Source organism: Rhinopithecus bieti, unplaced genomic scaffold, assembly GCF_001698545.2.
Source record: "Rhinopithecus bieti isolate Rb0 unplaced genomic scaffold, ASM169854v2 scaffold_61465, whole genome shotgun sequence".
NCBI classification, from domain to species: Eukaryota; Metazoa; Chordata; class Mammalia; order Primates; family Cercopithecidae; genus Rhinopithecus; species Rhinopithecus bieti.
Window position 1 is genome coordinate 780,356 of NW_016824041.1, and position 21,685 is coordinate 802,040.

Below are 21,685 nucleotides of genomic sequence, written 5' to 3' on the forward strand. Positions count from 1 at the left end.
AAAGTGAAATCTCCACCAGTCTGTCTACCTAGACACTTATTCTGTGACCTTTCCTCTAAACCTTTCAGTTAACCACCTCCTTTTGCTTGTTAAAAATCCTCTTCACTTCCAAAGCAAAGAATTTCCAAATCAGTTTACAAAAGCTCTGGATTCGCCATCTTTATGCACAGGAAGTCCTTCCTTCTCTCAGAGCTCAGCACACAGTCCTCTTATTGTAGAAGACAGATAGGAAAGGTCTGGAGAGGCAGGCTTCACAGCCCTCCCCCATCCTCCCCACCCCACCTCAGAGAACGTTTTGTATTTCTAAAAGGACCTAAGAGGAGCCCTGTGGTGATAGGAAGGGGTGGGCTGGCATTTAGGGGGCAAGCAAGAAAGATTCCAGGGATCAACATCATTTCCCACTCCCCTTTCTACCTTGAGAGCTACTGAAGAACAGCACAGTAGTAAATTCATCTCTAAATAAAATATGAAAATAAATGGGAGACAATTTGCTCTCTTTCCCTGCTCCATGCATATTTCTGCCACTATTCCTTTTCTCCCACCAGAAAACTAGAGCTGGTCTGAGCTCATTTGCCTGTCTTAGCCACCGAGTAGCCTGAGCAAGTAAGTGAAGGTTGAAGTCGGTATTTCCTTTGTGCTAATGAACTAACAATTTAAATCTCAGTTATCCTCTGAGACAAATTCCAAAGCAGTTATGAGGGGAAGGGGGGCGCTGTTAGGCGGGGGGCCTGCTGGTGGGAAGGTTCTTCTGTTCTTCTCTTCTCCATCTTCCTTGTCATCCTTAACATTTGGTCCTGGAGATTTTATATTTTGGCTTCCAAAACACAAATGAAAACCTAAAGGATCAACATAAATAAAATAAAACTTTATTTTTAATAATAAAATTAATGTTTCTAGTAAGGAAAAGACAGTATGTCATTCCTTTAGCAGTACAATCTTTTATCCAAAAGAATACATTGGGTTTTATTGTGTCATTTGTCTGAATACAGACTCAGTGGAATATCTAAATGATACCCTGCTCTGAACTCCAAGTTGAAAGTAAGTTTTTATTATACTTGAGGGAAACAATGGGTTCAGCTGCTTATTGCAAGGAGCAATTGCCAAGGGAGAGTTAAACTCAATTACTGTAACCATACTGAATAAAAAATACTGCCAAGAACAAAAATACGCCTGGGTAAAGACAGCCACTGAATAAAAAAAAATCGACATAAAGCGTATCAAATATTTATTTATCTGGGCAACAAAGGACTATGATACATTGACAGGCATGGAAACTACTGCCAGCACAACTCAATACAATGCAACTAGAACTGCTTCCAATATGGCCAGTGAAAATACAGAATACCAGGTGGTCCCAAATGTTTGAAGTTCTTTGAACAAAAAGAGAGAGGAGAGAGAGACAGCGATAGAGAGAGAGAGGAAAATTCCCTAACCCTTGGTTTAAAGACAATATTCATTTATTGCTCAAATGATGCCTTTAAGGGAGGACAGTGGAATAAAATAAACTTTTTTTCTCCCTACAATACATAGAAGGGTTATCAAACCACTCAAGTTTAAAAATCTTTCCAGGGTCCAGTATCACTTTTTTCTTTCAATTCAATGAAAAGCTAAATGTAATAATACTAATTACAGATAAAATTTTATTTTACCTTTTAAAAATTTGTCCAGCTGTTTGTCATCTTTAACATGCTACAACAGGGCTAAATTCATGAATCCCAGAGAACAAAATCCCCCAAACATTGGTTTCTAAATCAGTACCATGAACCACATGAAGAACTAATAGGGAAGATTCAAAACCCACTAAACAAGAGGTAAACAAGATCAGATAAATAAAAAAAAAAAGGCTTAAAACAGACTCACCGTATTTACAATTCCCATTAAATTACACATAAATAAATATATACAGAGACGTGAACACTGATTCCCTTATATAACTGCGAATCGTGTTGCCAGAGAAACTTCAAGTTGGTCGCTTTACCTTAAAGAGGAAAAACTTCTACAACTGAAGACATGACATGGAACTTCGTGTATTTGTGTTCAAGTTTATTCACAATACTGATAAAAATGTTGTCATCATCCTTTTGGTTTTTTTTTTTTAAAGTATGGCTACAATCTGAACTGAAGTATGTAAGGGAAGGTGGTGACTCAGTCCCATGAAGCGCATATAATTTTTTTTATTTTACTTTTTTTTAGAAAAAAGTTTTAATTTTGTCGTTGTTGCTGTTGATTTGTTGTTTTGTTTAAAAAAAAAAAGGGGGGTTCACAAACTTGGCAGAACTTTTCTCTGCTGGCTTCACGGCCTGTTCTGTTCTCTTAGGCTCCACATGAGGGCACAGGGGTGTGGGAGCGGGTGGGGAAGTCGAGGCGAGCGCAGAGTCGGAGCGGCTACCCCACTGACAGTCGAGAGAGCAGTTCCGGAGGCTTGGACTCAAGGGCAGCGGCGGCGGCGGCAGCGGCGGCAGCAGCAGCAGCAGTAGCAGCAGCAGCAGGAAGGGTTGCTGATCCCGGAGCTGTCACCCGCAGGTGGGTGGGCGCGCGGGGACTGGTGAGGCGTGGGAGGGACAGGTCGGGAGGAGGCCTCACTTTCTGTGCTTCTCCTCTTTGTCACTGCTTTTGGCGTTGTTGTCCGTGTGGCTGTTGGGGTTGTTGCTGAGGTACATTTTGTCCATGGCCTTGAGGGCCTCGGTGAGATAGTTCTGCAGGGCCGTGACCGCAGCACACACCGCGGGGCTGCCGAAGCCGTGGGAGATGAGGTTGAAGTGGGTCAAGCAGCTCTGGATGCCGGGTTCCAGGATGGGGTTGGGCCGTGAGTTCCCCAGGGGAGATCGGTCCTGAGCCAGCAGGTCGGTGAACTCTTTGCATATCTGTCTGCAGCACAAGTGGAGCAGAGAGAGAGACATCAGGCTCCACTTTGGGCAGCACCAGCAGCGAAGAGAAAACCTCTCTCCCTGCAGCCACTTCTGCCGGGATCCAGGCAGCACCTGACACGACCCAAGGCCCCAGAGACAGACAGGGTGGCCACATGTTGGGAGACCCAGCCACCTTTCAGCGACCACTAAACCATCTCTCTTTATTTAACTGCAAGCCCTTCCTACCTTCACAAATGACTCTCTCTCTCTCTCTCCTCTCAGATATGTTAAACTTGTAGTCTCACCTTTCTCCCTCACACCAAACATCCAAGACATAGGAAACCATTTCAAACATTGGAAGAGAAAGAAAGAAGTCAGCCAGACCGGAAGTCAGAAACAGTAGCATCTTGCCAACATTATGCTGCAGCCATCGGCCTTCCTATTCAAAATGTCATAAAGACTCTCTTCCCTGCTCCTCTAGAGACCTCAGCAGCAGTTTGTAGAATGAAGTTCCCACTCATTCACCTTCAAATCAAATTCAAGTGAATTTGGATAGAAAGACAAAACTTTACTTAGGATTACTTTGCCTTTAAAAAACAACAATAACAAAAAACAAAACAGGCCAACACAAAAAAACCCTGTTACTTGGAGATAATTCAAAGTAGTGTTTGGGAAGAAGAAACAGACATTTCAATTTCCCATTCCTCCTCTTTCCCCACATAGCTCAAAATAAAAATACTGCAGGGAAACTGAAGATGGGTGTGCTTAGGAAGCCTGGGGAAGAGGACAAGTTGAAATTTCACAGAGGTAGATGAGGCCTGCACTCAGGAAGCTCTGCCTCTGAATCTGGGAAGCAAGGGCTAGCTGGGGCCTTCCAGGGGCAGAAGCAGCCTGGCCTGGGGGGCTGGGGAGGGGGATGAATGAGGAGCCTAGGCTGGCTCCCTTCTCCAAGGCCAGCTGATGTCCCCAGGCCAGAAACAGGGTCCCACCCAAGGCCCCAGCTTCTGCCCTCTGCTTCCATGCCCTCCTGTGACATCAACTTTGATAATTAAGGGCTTCCAAACAAGCCTTTTAATTTCCAGAAAACATATCAAAACAGTCATTTTCTTTTCACACACCACCTGGAGAAGCCTATTCAGCCCAGGCACCGAAGGGAATATAACTTGGGCCATTTTGAAATCTATTTGACTTCTCGCCTGTGGGCTAAAACTTCTGTGGGGTGTGGGTCTCTCTCTGTGTGTGGCACTTTTGAGAAGGGGTTGTGAAAGGAAGGTAAGAAATGGAATAACGGATTAAGGTTGAAACTAGGACAGCTTCTGGCTTGCACATTATGCAGGCCACTGTTTAATCTTTGCCCTTGGAGAACATATTGATATGAGACAAAAACTGATATAGGTAAGCCTGTTACACCTTTGAGGATTTGATTCTGGTCTTTCTGAAACAACACAGTTACAAATCCACCCTCAACTTCAATCAAACCCCTCCTACAACCCACTCCCACACACAATCATTAAAAAAAAAAAATGAGAAAATGGGAAAGATGAGAGGAAAAAGATGGGAGCACCCTAACAATCCCACCTGTATTTCTTCCTTAGCATAGACCACGGTTTATAAGACAGTGTTATAACTGCAACAAAGCTGATGAACACCAAAGGAAAACAGGGGAGAAGGAAGAGCAAAAACGATTTTTGTTTCTCCTGACAACCAGACACAGAGACCCTGCAGAGGTAAATGCCTTACTTTGTAGCCAGGAGCATGTTTTTTCTTGTCACTTGCTCATTGGGATCGGAATGTTGTCGGTTGAGAAATTCAGCTACTGCTTTGGCAGGAAATTCGGTTTCACACACATACCCAAAGTCCCTGGCTAGGTGGACAGCTTCTCCTGGCAAGAGGGGAGAGGAGGGAGCCAGTGTGAGAGAATGAAGAGTGGGGATCCCAACTTCCTCCCCACCACCAACTCCCTAATTCCCTTCACCCCAGATGTTGCAGGAAACACAAACTACTTGTTTTCTCATTTCAGGCATTTTATTTCCTTCTCTGTAGGATCTGGTGGATGCATTTATCAGGAAAAATGCCCACTTCTCCTAGAGGGCCAAGAAGACTTGAAAATGTAAATCCCATCCACCAACCTCCAGTCCCATCCCCCACCCTAAATGACACATCTCCAAATTCTCTTTTAAAATGCTTATTGTATTCCACCTTCACACCTATCAATACGTTCACAAATGATATTCATAATTACTCCTTGAGCTTTTCTGCAAGGGAACAACTGAGGGGTTACATTTTAACTTGATCACATAAATTATCTGTTCATCCAAACCGATTAACCAAGAGGATTTGAGGGTCACTCCACTCAGTCTGTCTGTGTTGTTGATTTTCGAATCTTTGGTTTTAATTTCCTGAACCAGTTGGTTTTTACTGCAGGGCTTCCTGCCATTAGCTCCAGCTCCGGAAGAACGCATGCGCCAATTAGAGCATCAAAGCCCTCTCCGCAGAGCTTGTTTCCATAAAATGGAGCGGATCACAAACAATAACAGTTCTCCAGAAACTGCCTCCCTGCTACAGAACTCAACCCCCAAACCCAGACGAACTCCACGCTACACCCTAAGCCACCACTACCATTTTCTTGGCTTATAATTCTTTTGGAGTATGAATAGTGGGTTCTCTATGGACTGTTAGGATTTTTAATGTAATGCTACTGTAGTTGAGTTTTCTGGCACTGAACAATTGCTGATTTCCTAAACAGTTATATTACTACCAATCTCTGACATCATCAACAAAAGGAATTCATAGGATTCTTCCTCAAATAATACGGTTTTAAACATTTTAAAACATAATTTACAAAGCTAGAAAAACTGAATTGTAATATAGCTCCTCAAATACAAGATGTGAATAAAATGACTTCTTTAAATATACATGCTAGTTTCTGGTAATTAAAGTAACTTTTTTTCCCCCAATTAGCATGAGACATTTACAATAGGACACAAAGACAAACACAGGACAGCTATAGATTCATTCCAGTACACCAAAACCTAGGCCGCTCTTGTATCAGAAAAGCTTCATCTAGAGGCAGCAGGAATGTGAGTGGCTCCTGGTGACAGTTATCGAGAGCAGGAGTGAGGATAAGGGTTGGCTTTTTGTTTTGAGGCATTTGGAAGGGTGTATGTGTGTTTAAAGCTACCAGGAGAAACTTTTTGCAATGCTTATATTTCTTTTATCTTTCCATATCCACACAATCCAGAATCAAAAATTGCTCACTTTTCTTCTTCTCCAAGAGAAAAGCACAATTAAAGAGATAAGGGAGCATATGTTTGGAAAACAAAAACCTGAAAGGGCACATAACCCTGAGCTTTCAGGATGGTCTTAAATCAGGACGCAGGTCAAAGATTCCCAAATTAATTCAGGAAGTAATGGTCACGCATTTCTCAAACGCAGATGTCAGAATAACTTAAGTGATTTACTGCTGAGCCCTTTAAAAGAGAGAGAAACCTGGAGAATGTGCAGTTCTTAAACTTGTGCATTGTTTAGCTCAGAATTAGACTGGGGAGGTGTAACTTTATGGTAGAGGAAAAGAAGGGAGAAGGATGAAGGTATAGGAGTATATGCAAATGTTTCTTTTTGCCATGAAAGAATTCCGTTCACATCTGGCTATATTCTCTGCAAAGATGAAACTGCCCAACGGACACAAAATACAACCAAACATCTGGCCACTAAATATTATCCATTTTCCAAGAAGGAAGTTCCTTCTAGTTAGCAAGTGGATTCGCTTACCCTCTACTAGTGATGTGAGCAGGGTAACGTTGGCAGCTTTACGTCTCCCTGCAGGCAGATTTAATCCTATTTTGTCCAGTTTTTCTCTTAAAGATCTTCCTCCATTTTTAGACTTCGCCCTGTTTCACAAATATATGCGAGAAAGGGATTTAGAAAACATTGGGTTGCTGTGCACCACATTAAAATCATTGTGAAAGCTTCCTAAAATGTGCTTTCAAAAACTGAGCTTGGCCCCAAGACATTTAAAGGGGGGAAACCTAGGAATAGTACAGAAAGTTCATAGGAGATCAACGACTGTTAAACTGTAAAGCACCCCCTATGTTCAGTTATTATTGCAACTCTTGTGACAGGTTGGAAGGTTTGATTTCCCAACTCTCTAAAGAAGAACCACAAACAAACAAACACAGCCCCATCTCTAGGGTTTGAGGTATTCTTGAGTTCAACTGATTACTGTATATTTTCCCTGCTGTTACAATCACACAAATCCCAATGGGGTCTTTAAAATTGTCTTTGCAAGATATGCTGTTAGGTTGTTCCGAGTAACCAAAGTTATCATCACTCGGTTTCTTGCTCTAGCTCTAGCCCCAAAGGGAAATTCATTTCGCCAACTGTTTACGTGCCATGTCACCAGCGTAACTGGAAATGTCACAGGCTGATATCAGCCCTTAAAAGTTTCACTGATTTGAGACAATGGAGGCAGTTCTAAACAGATGTCTAAATAGAATCCCATAATCAGAAAGTGGTTAAGATAAATTGTTTAAATAAAACAGCAAATTAATTAATTTCAGATTTTATTCCCTACTCAAGTGCTCTTTAATTGTGTGGATTAGATTATACTCCCCTAGGTAAACAGTCTCCAATACTGGGGATGGGGGAAGGGAAGGAAAAAGCAGAGGGCAAGGAAAAGATCTGTGAGTGAAAGATTACAAAGGGAAAGCAAAATGACTGTGCAGGAGGAAGAAAATACTAGAATGGCTGATATTAAAACCTTCCAAAAAATGATCTTTATAGGCTTTGTGTGGGATATAGCCACTAGAACGGAACTGCTGGTCCATAAACAGATAGGTAAATGAATAACCGTCAAAACAATGAAGTTCTCAGTATTATTAAAGAAGAAAGAGAAGAAACCTATTATCCGAGTAAGTTCAACATAAGCCCCACAACTCACAACGTGCGGTGGAATCCTTGGGGTAGGAAGCCCACAGCTGGGAGAAACCTGCCCTGAGGGAAGGTGCTTTACCTTGCTGACCCTTATAGAATCTTATCTACTAAACGAATCCCTCAGACCTCGCAGGGGTGAGGTAAGAATCCCTGGCCATGTATGTAACAGATGCATTCCTTGGTGGTGACTACACACAATGCACGTAAACATGCTCGCACGCAGCCTGGCACACATCAGGGCCCCAGTAAGATGGAATCATCATCATATGCAAACGCCTATAGTACGGGGGGTCGGGAGGTGAGAGCGAAAGGGGGGCATGGCGTGTGGACTCAAGAGGACACCATTCTCTTCCTTTAGTTAAAAACCATTCTATTAAAACCCTATACAAGGCACGACTGGTTACCCTCGGAGACCCTACTCAGAGAGGTAAGGCAAAGCGAGAAGCCTGAGAGGAACTTTTCCTGGGCTTGCCAAGGTGCGCGCGAAGAGGGAAAAGGTGGCTGCACGGCGCCCCGCGGCTGCAGCGGCCGGGACTGAGCCCGCGGAGGAGCGAGCTGCGCTTGCGCGAGGAGGGCGGGGCGGAAGACCCTGCGAGCGCGCGGCAGCGAACGAGGCGCGCACCAGAACACGCTCGCGAGAAGGCAGCGGAGAGCGCAGGCGCGCGCCGAACGCCCGCCGCCCCCCACCCCGCATCCCGCCCACTTGGCTCTACGCTCTTCTCTCCGCCCCTTTTCCTTTCCCGCGTAGGGAGGGCCGCGGCGCGAGGCCGGTTTGCGTCGCCGCCGCTGCCGGCGCAAGCGCAGTGGTTCCCCCGGCCGCAGGGCGGGGCGGGCGGGGCCGTGCCGGGCCTCACCTCCGGAGCACTCCGCCCAGCAGCGACGCGTTGAGACACTCGGGTGGTGAGAGCCGCCGCTGTACTTCCGCCACCGTGACCTTGTACTTCGAGGTGGAGCTGAGAAGCGAGAGGCGACCCGGAACTGAACAGAAGACTTCGTTGGGGTTCACCACGCCGCCGAAGAGGTTGTCCTTGTTAATAGGGATGGCGGAGACTGCATTGCTGTTGGACTTGGACAGGGACACGGGGCCTGCGGAGACAGGGGAGGCCGCGTGTTGGGCGTCATGGATCACCCCCAAATCCTGCCCGACCCCGGCCTTCATCCCGGCCAAGGTCGGCTCCCAGGCTTTGGGCCATAGTCCCCGCTTTTCCGTCCGCCTCTGAAATTCTGTGGCTCTACTTCCCTTCCTCGGCCTCGACCCCCTTCCTGCCTCACGCGGCGGCCTGGAGGCGGCCCTGCCCTCCCCCAGCCAGCCTGGCCTGCGTTTCTGCCTTGACCCTTTCCCCTTCGCCGTCAAGGGTGCTCTCTAGAGATGGGTGGTGAAATTGGTGACCCCTGAGGCTCTGAGCATCCTAGCGGAGTGGGCCCCAGATGAGGTCCAGGAGCACGGGTTCAGGGTGCAGGAGAGGCAATTACATTTGCAAACCGAGAGCAAGCTACTTGTACTTTAGGGGTTTTGCTGGGTGAGGGGTTTAGTGTCGGGGAAAAACTGCTTCAAAGACCTATTATTAAAATCAGCCGAGAATTTAGATGGCTAAACGCTGTAAACGAGCGTTTTAATTGAGGCACCACGCTGGGAAGTGGTGGATTTTGTTGTCCACACCACACGTCCCGTCTTTTTGGTAAATAGGCCCTTTCCTATGTTCAATTTTGAAAACGTCTGTTTTGGAGATCATTCCAAGGCCCGTTTTGAACTGCGGAGTGGGGAGGGAAGAAGAGGCCTACAGTGGAATACTAGCAATATGCCCTTTTGTTAAGTAAATATTAATAGTCCCCTCTCTGCTAAAGCGCCTTTATGGGGAAAGTGGATATATATACTTCCTAGTTAAAACCATAAGCTCTTTATTGTTGGACTACCATTGTTAGGAAAAAAATAGAAGACCTGCAGAAAGTATACTAATGCATTACGTTTCTCAGCATCAATGTAATTCAGATGCATTCACAGTCATTTCAGTACAGTATGCATTGTATTTTAAAATGCCATTTGGAGACATAATGTGCACACAGTCTCATCAGTGTTCCTTACGCGTTCTTTAATGGGGATATGCTAGACGTATAGGGAGGTGGGGGGCTCTAGGTTTTGGATAGATCACTTGTGACATTAATAGCTCTGGGGAGGCTAATAGAGACAATAGGAGTTAAACGAACTCTTGAGAGATTACTAATAAAAGAGCCAATTATCATGTCGACTTGGAAAGAGCATCTCTTAAGATTTATCCCTTGCACATCTAATTTGACGTGACAAAGACTTCACAGATGCAAAAATGAAACTTTAAACTAGCTAACAATATACTGATTGGGGTTAGAAATGAGAACAGTTTTATATAGCATCGTCCTCTGGTGGTGCCTAGAATCCTGAAATGTAACATTGCCACCATAACCAAAAAAAAGCTGCTACCAAGAGTGAACAGCATTTAATTCAGTAAACTTTATTTCTACTCACTAAACACAATACAAATTACAAATCCATTCAAATCACTTGACACTTTTCTAACAATTTCTGCTCTGAACAAGTATGGTAATAATCCTCACATCTTCAAGATACTAATTTTAACCAAAAGCTAAAATTTTGTTAACCTAATTCACAAAGTTCTAAGACCCTTAAACATCTAACAAGAAACTAAATTGAAGAACATGAATTTTTTTCCCCTCTGCTAAAGAGTGCTTTTTATCATCTGTCCTTAACATTAATGTTAAATTATTTGTACTGTTTTAGCATTTTACACTTCTTAACCCTCATCAGCGCAATGGATTAAACTGTTAAACTGTCAAAATTGAAATGCCACTTCCAAATCAGTTCCACTACTGTACATTTTGTGTGTTTGTCCAAATATCATTAAACTAAATTAAATGGTCAAATCATGAGTCAGAACAAAGCTAGCCTGTTGGCATTACCAACATACTGAAAGCTGATTATTTAAGCATTGCTGTTCTATGCCTATCTATTTGCTAATTCTGAGCCTTTAGGAAATCCTATTTGGAAAAAATAAACACAGCTCTGCAAGTTCTTTTAAATAGCACTCTGCCTGTAAGGACATGCTTGGAATGCAGAAGGAAATGGCTTACCTTTCTTAATTACAGTTTGATCTGGGATGTTAATACCCGGGTCTTCTACATGCTGCAACAAAAGGATACACATGGATGTAAGTGTATAATCAAAACAAAAGGAAATGAATATTCCCTCCAAGATGGGAGGAGGGGAAGGTGCAGAATCAAAATTCCCCCTCCCGTATAATGACATTTATATGTAAACATCTTATCTTGGCTTATTGGAATTTGGGGCTTTGCAACTCAAGAGGTTTCACTGCACGCCCATGGCCAATTTCTCCTCCTCCAGCAAATGATCCATGTTTAAAAGGCGTGGAGATGAGGAATAAAACTTTCTTTGGAAATTAAATCAAGTGTTGGAGCACCTAATCATTCTCAGTCAGTTCAACATTTAGAAATGTACCTAGCTTTAGATTGGCGCCTCAGCGGCTTCTGAATTGAGCAATTCTAGTGTTCAGGCAGTGAAAGCCAGGGAAACACAATAGAAATGACAGGGGCGGAAGTAACAGGAGAGTGTTGGAAAAGGTTTAGGTAGTATAATAAACAGCAAACACACATACACACCTTTATGGAAAACTCCAAATAAATTTTTAGAAAGACTACTGCCTGAGCCTGGATGTGACAGGAATATGAAAATGATTAAAAACAAAAAACCTTTGAGCTTCCTTTCCTGTTGTCCAGCAGCAGGTTTGTCGTTAGTGTGGGGTGTTTATTCTTTTTTTTTTTTTACAGATGGATGGGTATACGTGTGTGCGCTAGAGTCAAAACGTGATTAGAAAGTAAAATGAAATCATGTTTTCTAATGCAGAAACTGACAGCCAATATAAGGTCTGGCTGTGTTTACAAATTAGCACCAGGGCTGCTGAGATAGAAGATTCTGCAATCATTACCAAACACAGGCATTACCATTTAAAAAACTATTACTTCCTTCTCTAGTCTTTGTCCAACAATAATACTGATTCGAACATTTTCCATTCTGTCTTGGATTTATGCTCCTGTTAATTGTGCCTGATCGCAATGATTCCGGGTGGATGGTACTAAGTTGCTTTATTACAGGTTTTATTATACTCAATGCTCTCATTTGTAACTTGCCTAAAGTGCTTCTGGATTTAAGTATAATTAAATTGAGAAATGTTCAGAAATGACTACTGCTGCAGTTCTTGTGTTTTTAACTATATGGGGAAATATGATCCCTTTATGCATGCACCCTAAACCCATAAAGTAAATGTAGTATGGCATAATACTTTTATTTGTGTTATTTCTAGACCTTGTCCATACAGGGAAGACTGTTAAGTTTAAAACCCCACTGAGATATTAATGATTAAATAATTTTCACCATCGATTTGATTTTCTTAAATATTTAGCAGTTATACTTACTAAAGGTTAACTGTTGCAGCAATGGGAAAAAAATGAAAACAAGCTTTTTCTTGACCCAAATTCCTTTGAAAGAATTTTTTTCTTAAAAGATGGGAGAGGAAGAGGGAAGAACACCAACTGGGTTTCCTTGTTTTTATTTCGTCTTTTCGTTAATTTCTCGTACTGACCAGTTTTGCCACAAAGAGTGAGTATACAGGTGTTAAGAATTCACCTTGAAATTTTTGCAAAGTAGAGCAATTCTAATTCACAGTAGTTCCAAAAGCTTGCAACATTATTTTGCAATTCAAATCTTTTCAAAGAATAAGCAAGGAAAAGATTCAGAGTGCTTTGGGAAAGGGAACTAAAATGATCATAACTCCCATTTCATGTTTAAATTGCTCTTATATAAATTAGTGCTCCTCTCACTTCCACAAAATGCAGTTAAGTATCAGTTTCTAAAAACATGTAAGTATGAACACACACATACAGACATACAATGCTCACTAAACCTTATACTAGATCAAGTGCCTACTTTCCTGCCTTCCATGCAAGGGCTGCTAAACATAACCAACAAATTTCAGTGACTAACTGAGCCAAATGAGAGATGTAATAAATTTTCTATTTTCCTATGGAACTTAAATAATGTTTTAAATTCACCAAGCAAGCAGGTAAGTTCATCTGACCATTTTCCTTACAATCTAATGTAGTAATCATTAAACTGTCAACGGACATATTGCTGCAATATTTGATGCAGTAATTTGAAATAGCATTTTAGCAAAAATCACATCCAGATACATTTCCTCTCCAAAGAAAAGCAGCTTTAACAGAAGCCTTTACAGCTTTAATAAAATTATTGGCTTGCTCTAATTCCATTTCAGGAAGGTTGTGAGGAAACCATAAATACATAGAATTGAAGCAGAGGTACTGGTTTAAGTTTAATTCCAGAAAGTATTTTCGAATTATCAATAGCCTGGTTTGCATTGTAAATAGTAAATGTGCTAATGCCATGCTTATTTAGAAATCATTTTAAACTACATTTATTGATAACTAAATTAGAACTCAATGTATTACCCAATAGTCTCAAAACATTTAATTTAATATGGGGTGTAGCAGGTTCTGATAGGCGTTGGGAACCCAGCTAATGATTTATGAGGTCACCACTTAGCACCCCTAGGAAGAGAAGAAGGCTGCATTTTAATGTCCCTCTACTTGGATTTGCTACTTAGTTTTTCTTTAATCAGGATAGGGTGTACACATAACTTTTAGGTTTCACTTGTGTTTATAAAATCTGGTTAAAATGATCTTAGTATGTTTTTTACACTTCTTTTACATTTTGAGGACATTTAATGAGCTCTTTTGGTTGCATTTAACATCATTCCCAGGACAGGGAGAGATCTCCACGCCAGACTCAGCGGTGGAAGTAGATCTTTTAGCAATTGAGACAGTTTACTGTCGTCGAGAGGAAGATATTGTTAATGGTGACATTCGTCTGATTTATCTGTGTTGGTGGAAATGGTAATGCAGGCATTGTTTGAGGGAGCTCTAGGAACCATTGTTCTGGGGCAGAACTCGCAACTACTTTGTGTGGTTCCTCAAAACGTCCCCCCGTCCCCGCCCCCGAATAAAATGTTTTTAAAAGGAAATACTGGGGAGTACCCGGGCCCACCGACTGTATGTTCCAGGTATCCTTTTTGGGGGTAGGTGAGTAGGGGGCTGTGTTCTCTCCCGCGCGGGTCGCGCGGCCTCTTACCGGGACCTCCTCGATGGCATGAGGTAAAGAGTGGATCGAGAGGTCTCCGAGTCCTGAGCTGAGCGCGTGTGGGCCGTGCAGGAGGTCCTCGTGCCGCCTGTAGTCCCTGCGAGGATCCAGGCCCGACAGCTGGTGAGGCAGCCCCCGGTGCGTGTGCAGGAGCCCAGACTCCTGGCTCTGCCTCTGACCGGGCCAGCCTGGGTGCTGCGGCTGCGGCTGGGCGTGCAGGGGGTTCAGGCTGTAGGGGTCGTTGACGTGGGAGTAAGGATCTTGCGACTGGGGGTAGATAGGCTGGTAGGGTGGGGGGAAGTAGGGGGGCTGGAAGTCGGCATTGGGGGTGTGGGACAGCGGCGGGGCGCTTGTGTAGGGAGATTGACCTACAGTGCCCAGCTGGGGCAACCGTGCCGTCCCGTTGCTGGTGCCGTCGTGACGGTCCTAGAAGAGAGCGAGAGGAAAGGTAAAGAACAAGGAATCAGGCGTCGAGCTACAATTATCCACACAAAATCCACTTGACAAGCCTGCGTGGGAAATCCCCCGTTCCCGTTGGCTGGCCGCCGGGAAAAAATCAGCTCTAAGTTCTTTTCAGGAAATACCCTCAACAGACCCTTCCAACAACGCAGAGGAACTGTATATGTAGGGGCACAAGAGACTATTCAGGCGTTTCTTTCAAAGTGGGGAAGAGATAGAAAAGGGTCTCCTGGAACACAGCCCATTAAACTGCAGCGTGAAACCTCTCAAGCAAAATTAAAATTCCTCCTAAATACTAAACCGCAGAAGCGGCCTTTTCTTTTCCCCCTATTTGAACCTGTCTGCCACTGCGTTATTGTTTATTATCTTGCATTTATTTGGAGAGAAAAAAATCATAAACGTTCAAAGACTATTACCGTTTCATGACTAAATAGAAACATATTTCGCAGAGGGGCTGTAACGAAAACACACGTTTAAATTACCAGCTTAAAGAAGGTTTTAACTGCAGGATCGGGGTCTGTCTTTTCCGCTTCCTCAGTTAGGAGCCTTTCTCTCGACAGAGTCGATTTATGGTTTGGATAGGGAAAGGGGGAGGTCAAGTCAAGATTTAAAATAGAAAGATTCAGCCTTATTGGGTTTAAAAGAGAGAGGTGCACCCCGGGGCGGAGGCCCCCCGCCCCTTCCACCTCAGCCCCAAAGGGCAGAAGAAACGCCTGACTGTAGGTTTCTCTATTGCAATTCGCTTGCAAAACAAGCGAACAGAGTTGATTCCAGGGACGGCAAACCCTCGGCGGTTCAGCCGCAGGCCCCGAGGGTGGGGGGCACACCGGGCTGCACTTTTCCTGCAGACAGATTAAGCATCAAATGTTGAGAACATCTCGGGAACAAGTGAGGACGCAAGGAAATCAAGATGAACGTGGGGAGAAACACGCCTTGGGAAGCAGCGGCGAGGTAGGTCTGCGTGCTCGGAGAGGTCGAGCGGGGGCTGGGGTAGGAGGTAATGCATTCGATTTAGGGAAGAAAAAGAACGAGAGAAAGGCGGAAGGTGGGGTGGGGGATGCAAAAGGAGGGGGTGTCCTGAAGGAAAGCTGGGCGTGAAACCCGAGGTTTCGGGCAGCTCCACGGCACCAGGTTTCCAGAATCGAATTCCTAAAGAAACAGGAACGGGGTGGGGGTGGGACTCACCATAGCTGAAAAACTGTGAACTAACATCTGCGAAGAGTCTGGGGTAACGAGTCAGGGTGGAAAAAAACAAGCAAGCCTGGAGCGCCCGGCTGCCCCGCCGCCCGAGCGCGCCCCACACAAAAGGCGCCGAGAGCCCCGCGCGACCCAGGACTCCAGTCACGGCGCCGACGCTCCCCGGAGCGCGGGAGCCCGGCTCGGATCCATCCGAACTTGAACCACCGATTCGCGCGGCGCCTTCAGCTGGTCGAACCCACGGTCTCTATCCTGCCGCGACTGGTTATGATTCAAAGTTCTTTAAAAATGAAAAACCCCAAAAAAGGAAAAGGAAAAGTATGTGTAAGTGTGTGGGTGCGTGCGTGTTCCTTAATCCGTGTCTCCCCCTCTTTTCTTAGCGGCGGCTTCGCTTGAGCTTCTAATAACCGCGCTGGGCAGCGTTCCTGGAGCCTCCTAATAGCAGATATTCATGACTATTAATATTACACGAATACTTAATAAGGGAAGAATGCCTGGAAATCGAGCGTGAAGCGGAGAGGCAACTCGCGCCGGAGCCGGCTCTCAATGTAGTCCATTGACGGGAGTCTCAGTGTAGCAAATCGGAGTGGGGAGAGGGAGCGCGAGAGACAAAAAGCGGGCGAGAGAGGGAGCGGGCGAGCGCGCGGGGGGCCGCGGCGCGGCGTCTGGCGAATCACAGGGAAGGGGCAACATTTTAAAAGGTTGCAGGGCATGCAAAAGTGAAAGAGAAAGAGGCAGAGGGAGACCGAAGGAGAGAGCGCAGAGAGGGAGAATGTGTCTGCGTGCGTGTGTGAGAAAGAAAGTGTGGGCGAAGGGAGAGGAAGCCCGGGGTGGGGAGAGGGAAGGGAGGGAAGGAGGGAGAGCCCCGAGAGGAGAAGGGAGAAAAGAGGAGGGAGGAGGAAGGGAGAGGGGAGGGAGGGAGGGAGGGGGCCAGCCAGAGCGCACGGAGGGGGAGGCCGCGGGGGAGGGGAAGGGGAGAGGAAGCGAGCGAGGACAATCAGACCTAAAAGGCTGGGGCAGACCTCGGGATGCAGCGAGGGTCGTGCGTAGCGGGCAGGAGCTGCTGGGGACCGCGTCCGGGCGCTCGTGGGGCTCTCCGCGCCGCAGGCGCTTCCCGGCCCTGTCTGGCCGCGGGCTCCGCCGCTTCGCAGCCGAGTCTGGGACTCCGGACTCAGCTGCCCGCTGCTGCGCGGCTCCTCCATGACCCCGCGCCCCGCCCGGGACCGGCCCTCTCGCTGCACTGGCCCTCTCCTCCGCCTCCTCTTGAGCTCTCCTCGGACAGGGGCACCGTGCGCTCCCCGGCCACCGTCGCTCTGCCTTCGGCTCTCTGGGGCCGGGGATTCCGGATCGGAAGCCGGGATGCGGGCCGGGGCGCGCACAGACGCTAGGTGGCCCAGCCCGGGCGCCGCTGGCACGGGCTCGCGGCTCCCGGCAAAAACCCGTCCGACTGGCTGGGCCACTCCCGCCTGACGCCCCCCCGAATGACACGACTAGCTCTCCCGGCGTGCTGCCTTTGCCAGTCTACCCACCAGGTTGTCAGAACAGGCGGCACCTCGTCTTCTGCGTGTCCCTACAGAGCCCCGGCACAATCAGACTGCCCCAAGCCAACTCCGAAACCCGAAATCCCCGCTCCGGCGCTTGCCCGCAGCCGCCAAAGTTGTGGAAACAGCTTTGACTTTATTCTCCTCTCTCTCTCCTTTCTTATCTTTTTTGCCTCGCTTACACACGCATTCACACTTGCCCCCACAGGATCCCTCTAGGGGTGCAAGTTCATCCCCCACCTAGCCACCCACCCCATCCAGTCGGCGCCTAGAGCCGAGCGGAGGTTCGGACCCCGCCCGCCGAGGGCGCCCACACCTGGAGCTGGGTTTCGGCCTCTGCGAAAGTGAAATGCCCGAGCCTCCGGCCAAAGCCCAGACCAGTACAGTATGAACTGTCCTGTGAGACTGAGGGGCTCAGTTTCATTCCTCCCTGCCCGCAAAGCTCGCCCCCAGCCTCGAAAACAAAGCTACTGGTCTGACGTGGGGTCCCTGCGCCCCTCCCCCAGCGCGACAGGACCCACCAGAGAAGAACCGGCACCCGTGGGATGTCACCCCGTCCCCATCTACCGGGGTGGGGGTCCTGAAAGGAGAAAGATTTAAAATAGTCTTCAGAAAGAAAAGGGAGGAGGGAGCGGGTGACACATCGTTCATAGAAACCCAATTTCTGGTTTCCAGTGAAGTCAAGATCTCCGCCCCTGCGCCTGCACACCTTCTGCCTAAGATTCTCAGCTCCAAATGCCAAAAACTAAGAAAAAAAAAAAAAAAAAAAGCCAAAGTTGGGACTGCCACCTATTTATTTAAGTGATCTCCAGCCCTACACACCCCAACCCTTCTCTCGGACTCATTGCTCATTTCAGTGATGGTTGTAACCGTTCCCAGCGCCTCCTGCGGGTGGACCGGTAGCGCTAGGGTCTCCCTTGCTGCCTCAAGAAGGCGAGCTCAGGGGACTCTAGGTTTTAAAATGGGTTCCAAAGCGGCGCGCTCCGTCGGCCCAGCGGGCTCGCGGCACCAGAGGTGGTCCGCAGCCGCGCAAGGATTCCCACGGTCGTTCTGGGCTGGGGCAGAAGCTGGTGCTCCAGCACCCAGCGGCCAGCAGGCTCGGCGAGGCACATCTCCCCACCCCCACACACCCCCATGGGGTGCGTCGATCCTGTAGCTTAGAAGCTACTTAGAACTTCTTGAAGCACAGAGGATCTGGAGCGAGCCCCGCAGCTGGAAAGAGTGTTCTTAAGTTGAACCCGCTTACAGTAAGGCGCAGCCCAGATCACAGCGACGTGTGGGGGCCCGTCTCTAAAGCCGAGAAGGGAACCGCTTTAGAAAGTGGCGTGGGGGGAAGAAAGGAAAGGAAGAAAGAATGAATGAATAGAAAGAAGAAGGAATATTAAAGATCGGAGAGGAAGTTGAAGAGAAGAGTTTTCTCTTTCCTTTCTGTTCCTGTTGACTTGGGCCCTCAGAATCTCGATGAAGATAACACGAGGAGTGCACGGGCAAGTGCCCAGTTGCCAGCAATTGCTTCAAAAGCCCATGTTCTTCTCTTCGCCCCACTCTTAGGCACAGCCAAAATTGGTCAGAAAGGGGAGTAAAGTGGGACACGGGCTTCAAAGTAGGGAAGCCAAAGAAGGGAGCATCCACGTCCTCCCTCTCCAGCTTCTCCCCCGCGTTCTTCGGGCGAATCCGAGGGGCGGGCGCTGCGCTGGGGAAAGTTTGTCCCACCCGCGTTTCGCAGCTGGTTGCAAGGAGAGGAGGAGGAGAGGGAGGGTCGAGCTCGGAGCCTGTGGGCGCACGGATGATCGAGCCGGCGTCGCGCTTACCTCGCAGTCCTCGTACTTGATATTATCTGTCAATTTCCAAAGCATTTTCATGGATTGGCGTGAACGGATATGCCCCTCTCCGTCTCGCACGCAAGTGGAGCGACTCTCTGGGTAAGCGCAAAGTGCTGGCTGCCGGCGGTGAGCGCAGGAGGAGGAGGAGGAGGGAGAAGAGGTGGAGGAGGAGAAGGAGGAGGGCAAGGAGGAGGAGGAGGGCGAGGAGGAAGAGGAGGGCGAGGAGGAGGAGGGCGAGGAGAAGGGCGAGGAGGAGGAGAGAAGGGAAAGAGCTCCCGTGTGCGCTCGGAGATCTCCCTCTAATGGTAGAAACTTTTCCCTTTTCCAGCTCTTTACCAACAGCCTAATCGCCTCATTAGCATATCAACAATAGTCCAATTGCTCGCCAGTACCACAATCTGCCGCCGGCCGCTCCGACACAGGTATAAAGGCCTCTCTACCCACGAACTTGCTTCTAGAGCGCACTCCAGCCTGCGAACTGATAAAACCTTCCTTGAGCTCTGCCGCGAGCCCCTGTCCCAGCACCATCTCTCTTACCCCAGTTCCGCCACATTCCCCTTCCTTTCTCTCTCCGCTTCCTTTTCTCCAGAGATGCCTTCTGCAAAGCCCGGCACTGCTCAAAGTCCAAGCCGCCACTCCTGGGGCCCGGCTTCTAGCACTTCTCCCTTAACCCTACTACCACGATCCGAGCTGCCCTTTTGGCCCCGTGGAATTTTACTAGAAATCATTATCCCTTTCGCAATTAAACATAACCACCAAACCAAGACCGGCGAAGTCACTCCAAAATTTTTGCCTAACAAGGGATCGCCTCCACTTGCGGCAGCCACCCCCTCGGGCCGCAGCGCCTTGGGAGTTTTATTGGCTTTGAGCTTTCCCTCAGGTTGGAGATTCTGCCAAGCGACTCCGGTGGCTCTTCTGGGGTTTGCAATCCCTTAATTGCGGCGTGTAAAATAAAAGTTGTACCCTGAAGAGGTTACCTGACAGCTCCGGGGGTTAAACAATTTTCCTTCCGTTTGTGTGAAGCTAGGGCCAACTGACAGTTCAACTTGGTGTTCAGGCTAAGGTTTCCTAGGTGCGACTTGGACACGAATACAGAACTCCTATGGAACTGCACACCCGCTTCTAAAGTTGAGCCGAAATACAGACATGTGTGTGCCTGCAAGTCTAGATACCGTCTCATGCATGCATCAAAATAAATCACCGGGAACCGACTCTTAGCTGTGTTAATCTGCTCTAGTTTTCCCAAGATTCCCCTTTTTAATTAAAGCAGGGAGAGTTCCTTCATGATTTGGTGATGCTACTAACGCAGGCGTGCTCGCGAGGCAGAGCCCGGCTGCCGCGCAACCTGGAGGCCTGGGAGCCACCTCCTTGTCCAGATTGGTCAGTCCGGGCTTTTGGACTCCTCACAGGAGCCTGCTGGCTCCTCTGGGGCTTTTATCCCTTTCGTTTTTGGGATTTTTTTTTTAAGTAAGAAAAAAGAAAAGAAAAGGACCTAGTGTGACACTATGAAATGCAGAGTAATTAATTTTCCTGGCTGAGCTTCCTCGTTTGTCCTCCAAAGAAAGTTACCTCTGTCTTTTCTCTCTGCTGTATGTGCAAACTCCGTAACTACACTAGGTCCCACCTCAGAGTTGCTCTAGTAAGGACCTTTGATTCATCTGGGCTTGTTTCTCGAAAACCTCCAGGCCTCCCAGATTTCCACCGGGCGTCCCCTAAAGGGGAACTGTGGCAGATGGGAGCATTTCCTCCCAGGTGGAAGGCAGGCAGGAGCTGGGAGAACTCCCCATTCCACCCAAAGCTGCGGAAGGGGAATTCTCCCTCCAGACACCCCAGCGAGCTCCCCAAACCTAGCAGAGCAGGCAGAAGGCTCCAAAAAGCTAGGGAGAAGCCAGAGCTGGCAAGGGGCCTCAGAGCCCCCAGGGAGCCCTCCCCATGCTCTGGGCACTCCCTAGCCCCACCTGAACTGAGCACAATCCCTCGGCTGAACCGGACTGGAGGCTTGGCGCCGCCCTCCGTCCAGAAAATGGTCGACTTTCCAGGGCTAGACCCTACAGGGCGGTCCCAGCCTGTCGCCAGTGCAGTGGTTTGAAGTCAGGATCTGGGCTGCCAGGGGCAACGACACCCTCCCAGCAGTAGCCACAGCCTGAGCAGGCCAAATCCTAGGCCTGAGAGCATGGGTTTTTACACTCCGTAGACGTCGCCGCGGTGTGCGTAAGGGAACTCCAAGTTTCGCTTTCTTGCCCTCTGCGGACTTGGGAAGGCCGCACTCCATCCTCTGCAACCCCATTTCAACCCCCTTCCCACGTCCCCGCTGCCCTGCGCCGGACAGATCTCTGGCTCCACACCCGCCGGGGCTGCTAAACTGTTGTTGTATTCCCGCTGAGGGCGCCATTGAGGTGCAGATTGGGACCTGCCGACTCTGGACTGCCGTCCCGGGTGTAGACGCTGATGAAAGGCCCGGGCGAGCGCCAGGGTCGCCTCTGGAGCCAGCCGAGCTGCATTTGTGCCAGCGTCATTACCACACTAAGTCGCTTCATTGCATGTCAATGCTCCGGCAGGGCCAGAACCCCGGGACAGCAGCGCCAGGCCTGGGGTTGGGCGTCGGAGATCCAGGCCTGATGTGAGGGGCATAAAAAGGGCGTCGGGGGGGGGGGGGGGCGGGGG

At 47.9% G+C, this 21,685-nt stretch overlaps 1 protein-coding gene and 2 long non-coding RNA genes across 7 annotated transcripts in view; 2 read left to right on the plus strand and 1 right to left on the minus strand.

Annotated features, from left to right (window-relative positions):
- Window positions 1–1,208: 1,208 nt before the first annotated feature.
- The window catches only part of TFAP2A (transcription factor AP-2 alpha), a 26,589-nt gene continuing 6,112 nt past the window's right edge, over window positions 1,209–21,685 (minus strand). The window contains exons 1-8 of one of the 5 annotated variants that reach the window (XR_001883335.1): window positions 19,010–19,269; window positions 14,374–14,427; window positions 13,993–14,230; window positions 10,905–10,956; window positions 8,636–8,867; window positions 6,621–6,739; window positions 4,590–4,731; window positions 1,209–2,868 (exon numbers count right to left, since the gene is read on the minus strand). Coding sequence is in view for 4 of the 5 variants with exons in the window: in XM_017862102.1 (XP_017717591.1) it covers window positions 2,580–2,868; window positions 4,590–4,731; window positions 6,621–6,739; window positions 8,636–8,867; window positions 10,905–10,956; window positions 13,993–14,427; window positions 16,680–16,859 (1,449 nt within the window). In the remaining variant the exon portion in view is untranslated. Of the gene's footprint in view, window positions 2,869–4,589; window positions 4,732–6,620; window positions 6,740–8,635; window positions 8,868–10,904; window positions 10,957–13,992; window positions 14,428–15,645; window positions 16,460–16,679; window positions 17,347–19,009; window positions 19,295–21,685 lie in introns of those variants that run through there. The other 4 variants (XM_017862103.1, XM_017862105.1, XM_017862102.1 and 1 more) reach the window with 4 other exon arrangements.
- On the plus strand, window positions 2,445–5,758 carry LOC108522004 (uncharacterized). The gene is made up of 3 exons (XR_001883336.1): window positions 2,445–2,523; window positions 4,445–4,576; window positions 4,893–5,758. It is a non-coding gene; the product is annotated as an uncharacterized LOC108522004 (long non-coding RNA).
- LOC108522005 (uncharacterized) lies at window positions 16,394–20,019 on the plus strand. The gene is made up of 3 exons (XR_001883337.1): window positions 16,394–16,439; window positions 18,750–19,120; window positions 19,350–20,019. It is a non-coding gene; the product is annotated as an uncharacterized LOC108522005 (long non-coding RNA).